Source organism: Sceloporus undulatus, chromosome 6 (assembly GCF_019175285.1).
Source record: "Sceloporus undulatus isolate JIND9_A2432 ecotype Alabama chromosome 6, SceUnd_v1.1, whole genome shotgun sequence".
In the NCBI taxonomy this organism is placed as follows: Eukaryota; Metazoa; Chordata; class Lepidosauria; order Squamata; family Phrynosomatidae; genus Sceloporus; species Sceloporus undulatus.
This window is the reverse complement of record NC_056527.1, coordinates 152305534-152313385: the sequence shown is the minus strand read 5'-3', so window position 1 is coordinate 152313385 and position 7852 is coordinate 152305534. Positions and strand designations below refer to the sequence as shown.

Here is a 7852-nt window from a genome sequence, read left to right as displayed (position 1 = left end):
ACTTACTATTATCTTTAAAATGTACACTTTGAAAAGACAAGATCAATTTCACAGTTAAATCAATTTTAAGACTATGCCAATAAAATTTTAAAAAAGCAGCAATATTTCACTGCAAACATACATATATCATTCAGTTATGGATTCTTTCATTCAAACAGCAAAACTTTTATGGTACTAAAAGAGTGTTAGAATTAATGTGGCTATCTTAATGTAAAGATGTCTTTTTGCTGTTTCTAATGGTACAACCATCATTTTTAAGGGTTGTCGTGGGAGTAAAATACACACACTTTTGTCTGAACACCTTGAATGTGAATTGCTAGCATCCTTTCATTTAAGGATCTCTTGTTCATTCATATTTTCTATATTTTACATGACATTTGTAGTTTATAGTATTCTGGAATTCCAACAGTGCAGTCTAATACTTATCCATTCAGAAGCTAGCCCCACTGAAATCAATCTGAATTGCACCCAAATTAAGAGACTTTTGATCCTACAACTGTACCTTTCTATATGAACCTGCCAGAGTCTTAAGATAATCAAAGAAGGATTTTCTTTCAGTTGTACCACCTTCACAGTCCCATCTGGTGAAAATATGACAGTCACAAAGCACACCCTGCTTTTCCCACACAAAGATATACACTGAATAGGACAATATCACAAAAATACTGCTTACCTGCCATTAACAGCAAAACAGAGCTGGCACATCCCATGCAACGCTGCTGTGGCATTCTGCAAAAAAGTGGCTGTTTTGGGGTTTTCATCAATTGGGCCTTGGACGGAGAGGAAACAGCAACCGAGCTTTTCAATTAATCCTATATTCACCATGTAGCTAGAAAAGGAACGGGGAGGGAAAGATGGATCAATATGGGTAACACTGATTTTTTTCCAGTGACGAGTTCTGAGATTGAAATATGCCAACACACAAATATGTTACAGAATTAAACCCACTCAAATATATATAAAAAGGGACACTATCAAAAATGGATTAATATGGGTAATATTGATTTTTTCCCCCCCAGGGATGAGTTCTGTTATTCAAATATGCCAACACATAAATATGTCACAGAATTAAACCCCGTCAAATGGATATAAAAATGGACACTATCAAGTATCTTATTCGTTTTAAACTAAGAAAATATACATTTCTATTGTATATTTCAAGATGGATGAACATTTTTGCTTTGTCTTAACTAAAGCATTTGGCCACAGTGAGGAATTCATGGTTACTTTCCCCTTTCTGCCAGAGTTCAGCATTAAAACAAAGTCAAGCAGAACACATGAGGAGAAGGACAGAACTACCCAGACACAATCTGATTAGAACATAATCCTCCCAAAGTCTAATATGTACACTTGCTGTCTTTTGAGCCAACAACAAATGAGAAACTTCTTTGTTGTCTGAAGCAATTTCCTTTTATTAGGATTGTAAGCAGAGATCTCAAGTCTGCACTGAGGCATCATCTTGTCAGCTAGAATACTATCTTCACTGAGCTCCTAGTTATTGTTAATTTCATTTCATTTTATTTTTGGAGGGGGGAAGACTAACTTTTACCATTTTGTTGTGTCTCATTGGGAAGCACTGTCCTTTTCTTTTTAACCCATATATTGTTTCTTCAAATTATTCCACTGATCTGAATGAAGTCCCAATACACAAAACCAAGGAAGGGTTTGATCAGAGCTTGGAAAAGGCTAACAGAGGGATTTGGGGAATTCATTTTCATCTTTTTATTGCAGTCAATAGACCATTAGAACATCAGGTGAAAATATAATTTTAGTATAGTATGAAATAGTACATCAAAAACAAAGTCAGTATTTACAACATACATTAAATAGGATAATAATTACACAATCACAATGATCTGAATAAAACAGCTAAATTTAGAAACCTAGACACCTATTGAGTAAATGACTTGTTAGAACAAAACAATTACAAGAGAGTCAGGGAAGCAACCAGGGAAAATTTGTGTATCAGGGTATATTAGGTTTTCCCTAGCTCTTTGCTGATAACAACAGCTATGAAGCAGTACATGTGAGATACACTCTACTTTGACATTATTACAAAGGTAACATCTAGTTTTCAAATGAGTTTTATTATATTAAATTTGTCAAAAGAATATTAAAACTTGCCAGTGACTTAGCCTTCATATATTTTGGAATAGTTGTTGTTATGTGCCTTCAAATCAGCCCTAACTTATGGCAACCCATATATGATTTTCTTGGCAAGATTTGTTCCAAAGAGGTTTGCCACTGCCTTCCTCTCAAGTTGAGAGAGTGTCACTTCCCAAGATCATGCATTGGGATTTCCATGGTTGAATGAGGATTCAAACCTTGGTTTCCCAGAGTCCCAACCCAGCACTCAACCACTACACCACACTTATTCCTGATTTTTGAAATAAGTAGCTATCACAAATCATATTACAAAGAAATCAAATTATAAAGAAAGGCCTTTCTTTATAAGGAAGGGTTGTAAAGACTGGGGAAGCAAGGTCCTCATGAAGGCCCTGAAGCTCATTACTGTATAGTCTATGCATGTCTGACAACTGATTTGGCACTGTTGAGGTATATGGATAATACGCAGTCCCCCCAAAAGATCTAGTTGGCTGTCAGTCTCAACCCCCCAATAAAACCCTGGGTCTGGTAGCCAATTCGACATATTTCTGCCCCCTGGGATAGCTGGTTACATTTCTTTGTCCTCTTTTATGGGCTACCCCTTGCGGAATCTGAAAGTTTACTTACTAAATGCATTTATATACTGACAGTGCATACATATTTCAATGCACCTAACAAGGTGGTCCAAAATACGTAGTGTGTGCTAATTCTCTACAGATGAGCAACAATACATGGTGAAGTGATTAAGAGAAGAATGGCCAGTCTTAATAATACAAGTCCACTTGTCTGAGATTCCTTCTAATTGTCCTATTTCCTTGTCACCATGCCTTTCATTCTTCTGTTTGAATCAAACGCCCCAGGTGAAAGGCCGGCTCTGGTTCTTGGGCATCACCTGAGCATGCAGGGCAGAGAAGGGCATGCATGCGCTGAGTCTAGTCAGTGTCAGATGTCACCTGAGTAAGAATATCAGTAAGAAGACCTCCCAAATTGGAGAATGCAGCAGTCTGAAATTTCACACTCTTTGAAAAACCTGTTTGGAAAGGGAATGTGGTTCTGCACAAATTGCCAAGGGTCACTGGGATCTGTAGCAGCTGTCAGTTCTCCCTTTTACATCTAGCTTTACTCTTCTGTTTAAATTTGTCTTCTATTACACCAAACATCAAAAATTAGTCACAGAATGCTAAGAGATGGAAGGGATCACAAGGGTTATCTAGCCCAACTTCCTACCTTGTAGAAATACACAGTTAAAGCAATCCTGAAAAATGGCCATCCTACTCTGTTGGAAGATCTCCAAAGAAGGAAAGTCTAGCAACCTCTGAAGCACCTGGTGATTTAATACTAGGTCTTCTAAAATATGTCATCTTTTTTGGCTTTGTCCCAGAATGAAAAAATGCCTTATGCATTTCAGTGTGAGCGAAAATATGCTATACAGTACAAGGAGCTACTTTTGATGTCAAGTGTACAATAATCTTTGCTTGCATATCATGGATTATTCCATGATAGCCTCAGAGTTTCTTTAGGGAAATCACTGGAGTGGTTTGGACTGCAAGGGAAAGATAATAGGTCCAAAATGGGATGAAGTCCTATTTGCAGATCCAAATGGGATGAAAATATGGAGATTAATTGCAAGGTGTTTAGATCAGAAGTGGGCAACTATACCCTCTGAGATTTTGTAGGACTATAACTCCTATCAGTCTACCCAGGATAGTCAAGTGCAATAACATCTAGAAAGTAGACCATTTCTGCTTTATACATTTGTAAAAAGTAGTGATTATGCCCTTCATCACTCCATCACTCCATCTATTTTGAATCAAGTGCCTTTTGGTTCACCCTTCTCTCCCCTTCCTTTCTGCCCCCTTCAAAAGCTATTTGACTCATTAGCAAAGACATACATGTAATTGTACATTTCCTTAATAGAATGAACAGCAATGTGTGTGTGGTGGTGGGAGGTAACTTTCATTGAGAAAATGGTAAAGGGAGACCTTAACTGTATTTTTGTGCTGCAGTCCGGATCCAAAAAGAGATCTTCAGAAATAGTTTGCTACAAAAACATAAATACAGTGGGCCTTTGGTGTCCACTGGGTTTGGTTCCAAGACTCCCCCATGGACACCAACATCCGTGGATGCTCAAGTCTCATTAAATACAGTGGCATAGTAAAATGGTGTCTCTTAGATAAAATGGCAAAATCAAGGTTTAGTTTTTTGGAATTTATACATTTTTAAAATATTTTCAAACCATGGATGCTTGAATCTGTGGATAAAGAATCCATAGATATGAAGGGCCAAATGTATCAGATCATGGAACTGTTACTGTCTCCATCCACTTTGGTCTTCAGTTACCTGTCTATTCCAGTTATAGTATTCCCTTTGCCTGGGTAACCCCCAGAATCTAAGCCTGAGAGCTTTTGTAAAGCACTATATGTTCTAATTGTTTGGATTGGCTCTCAAGATTAAAACTACAGCTTTGAATGATACCAGGTTTTAGTTTTCTTCCTGCCTCCTCTTTTGCTTTTGGAGAGGGGGGATTTCTTCTGTTATCCAACATCAGCCTTCAAGATAAGAAAGTTCTCTCCAGATGTTGTATAACCACCTCTCCTAAGTATGAACATACTGCTAAATCTAACTTAGTCATTTGTAAAATAGAACTACTTGGTGAAATGCTATTCCTTGCATCTGAAGTGACATATAAAAACTGAATGCTTTTCAGTGCCCTGGTCCACTCTCATAATTTTAATGGGGTACTTCAAAATTCAATACAGTATTGCATTTTATTGTTTTCTATTTCAGTGCATGACACCCGTCCTTAAAGAGATGAAAGAATGGGAAATTTAACAAATATGTGGCTTAATCTATATAGTGACACTTTCAAGCACAGAGGGCAATGCATGTGCTTCTTATTTTTAAATGTGCAAAAATACACTACACAGCTGTGTAAGACAAGGGCTATGATTCTTGCTTCTTTGGCTTACTGCTGAGTTTTATTTTCTTGAAATGGTGCTCTTTATCTGTCTGTGCCAGTGGCTCCATTCAGATCTCAAAACAAGCCATGGTCTGCACTAACCACAGTTTACAACCCACAGTATGCTTTTCCAGCTTCCAAACCAATTAGGAAATATATAGGCGGGTTACAGACCGCCATTTAGTACGTAATGAATACATACTAGGGTTAGGAAGGGGCGGTGCTTCCGCACCCCCCTAACCCTAGTACATATTCTATACGTACAACATGGCGGCGCCCCTTCCACATGGGGGCCGCCATGTTTACGTCTTGGACGCATAGCGTTCAGACGTGTCGTGGCGCTAATGACATCGTGAGTGCGCCAGTGGCACCTTGCGACGTCATTAGGGCGCCCCAGAAAGAAGCTCCATTTTGGAGCTTCTTTTTTGCTCCGCAAGGGAGCCGCGCGGTGTGGCTGCGGCGGCTCCCTCATGGAGCAAACAGCGGCGGCAGCAGACCGCCTCAAAGCGGCGGTCTATAACCCACCATAGTTATTTTTCTTCCACATCTGCTTAGCTCACTTCAGAGGTGCAGTGTCTGTCAGTGAGACTGGGAATGCCCCCAGAGGTGTGAAGGAACTAGTTACAACAAACTAGTTACTCATAATTAGTTCCCTTTCCAATAATTAAGGAACAACCAAGTTACAGGAAATTGTATTTTAACAAAGAATGATGCCACTCCTATTATTCTCTTATTACTTTTATAGTTATAAGGTGTGACCTACTGAGAAGGAATACTGCAGAGTTCAAGTAATGGCTCATGGTCTGCATTGTACTCTACTGTGTTTGTGACAGTTATAATGGGGTAGATGGAAGGATAGTCTGATTTGTGCCAAAGACAAACAGTGGCTTGTTACCATTTTTTAAAAAGCAAAAAGGCATTATTTTAGTTACATTTCAGACACTAACAAATACCCAATGGGTTCTCTGTAAGAAGAGCCCTACAATGAAAATGAAAAATACAGATGTATCAATCAAGTACAGAATGAGAAAGAGGAAAAAATGTTAATTCAAATGGAAATGGTATGGCACATAGGAAAGGATAGACAGAAAAAAAGACCTATAAAGACGTTTTTGCAACCAAGTGTGATTCCTGCCGTCTAGAAATTAATGTATTAGGTACGGAATTTCAAGTGTATGTAGAGCAAGAGGTCAGTGCAAAAGGCAAGCCAGGGTCAGTGCAAGGGGCAGAGTGGGCTAAAAGAGATGGCAAATAGTAATTTATTAAGAGAAGAGGGAGATCTCCTTGAAAAATTAAATGTATCCGTTATCTCATCTTTCAGAGAAGAGGGAGGAAGACAGATGATAGGAAGGAAGGAAGGAAGGAAGGAAGGAAGGAAGGAAGGAAGATAGGGGCAGGGGGCAGATACCCCCTAGCATCCCACTGAAAGAAGAAGCAGACAAAGATGAACATGAGATGAATCTTTCTAAAGATAAATCTTCCCAATCTGGGCCTCTGAAAGACACCATTGCTCAAGAACGGTATGAAAAAGCCACTGCTCTTGATACCGAAACAAAGCAAAGCATCAAAGTTTAGAAACTGGGAAATAGTAACCATTGCCTTTGTATTACTCAAGCAGCGCTGTAAGTAAGCAAGAGTAGTAGGATTAGAAATCATGAGCCATTATATTGGACTTGGACTCTGGGAGATTAGGGTTCAAATCCACAACCCACCATCAAAACTATTTTCTGATATTATCCAGTTATTTATTATCAAGAAATTTGATCTCAATTCTTGCTGAAGTTGATGGCAGTAGCAATGGCTTGTTGTTGGAGTTGTATTAAGGGGGCTTTTTACATGGTAGCATGTCAGAAACTAATCTCCTCAGGCCAGAAAGATCACTATAAAAGTGACCCAACTGATCAAATAAAGAATTAGCTAGATAGTAAACAGGTGAATAACTGTGAATAACAACAAATCAGCATGGAGGGAGGTGAGCTGGTTGTGTGCTGAACTTTCTTATTAGGACTAATCACATTCACTTTGCAAAATGACTTTGATGAAAGAATATGTTACAGAGCAGAACAACTTCGCTAGACAAAAAGGTTGCAAGGAAGTTGAATGTTCATGAGCAATTTTAATTCCAGCAAAACCCTGAATGTCAAACTCTCTCTTTTGCATGTTTTTTTTTTCTGTACACTCTTTTTAACTCTGCAAAATGAGTAAAAGAAAAGGGACCAGCTTTCTTCAAGACCAGAAATCCTATTTATGGCCATGTTTCTATTAGGGAGCTTGCAGCATAGGCATGGATCCCAACAAATCTAATTCAAGTCCAGCCATATTTCCATTTTAGTTATGCTTTAGGGGATAATATATGTACAGTATAAAATGAAACTGTAAATGTTCGATGGACATAGGATTCAGACTGGAGCACACGTTTTGGCATTTAGGAAGTCCCTGCATTTCTAGTTCAAAGGATGCCAGATAGCGGGTGCTGGAGGAGGTCTCAGCTTGAGAGCTTGGGCACTTACTGTTTTTCTTAATAGACTGCACTTAGCAATGCTTGGCTAAATAAGAGAGCTTCATATTTACTACATTTATATGTCCCTTTCTGCAATGCACACAGAGCAGTTCACAGTTGAAATAGTTGCCCAATAGTCATTAAACACAAAACCAAATGGGAGGGAGGGAAACAACAAATTCACAGTCAAAGGAGGAAATGTTTCAGGAAAAGAAGGAGTCAAACAGCACTTGCTTTTAGCCAGGTCAGTGAAGAGTCTGTCTTGGTTTGACAGATGTGATGTAGCT

General features: G+C 38.7%; 1 protein-coding gene across 7 annotated transcripts in view; it reads right to left on the bottom strand.

Annotated features, from left to right (window-relative positions):
• SCAPER (S-phase cyclin A associated protein in the ER) overlaps nucleotides 1-7852 on the bottom strand; it is a 134175-nt gene that overhangs the window by 24586 nt on the left and 101737 nt on the right. For all 7 annotated transcript variants that reach the window (XM_042474251.1, XM_042474252.1, XM_042474248.1 and 4 more), the window contains one exon: nucleotides 674-829. In XM_042474251.1, the coding sequence (XP_042330185.1) occupies nucleotides 674-829 (156 nt within the window). The remainder of the gene's footprint in view (nucleotides 1-673; nucleotides 830-7852) is intronic.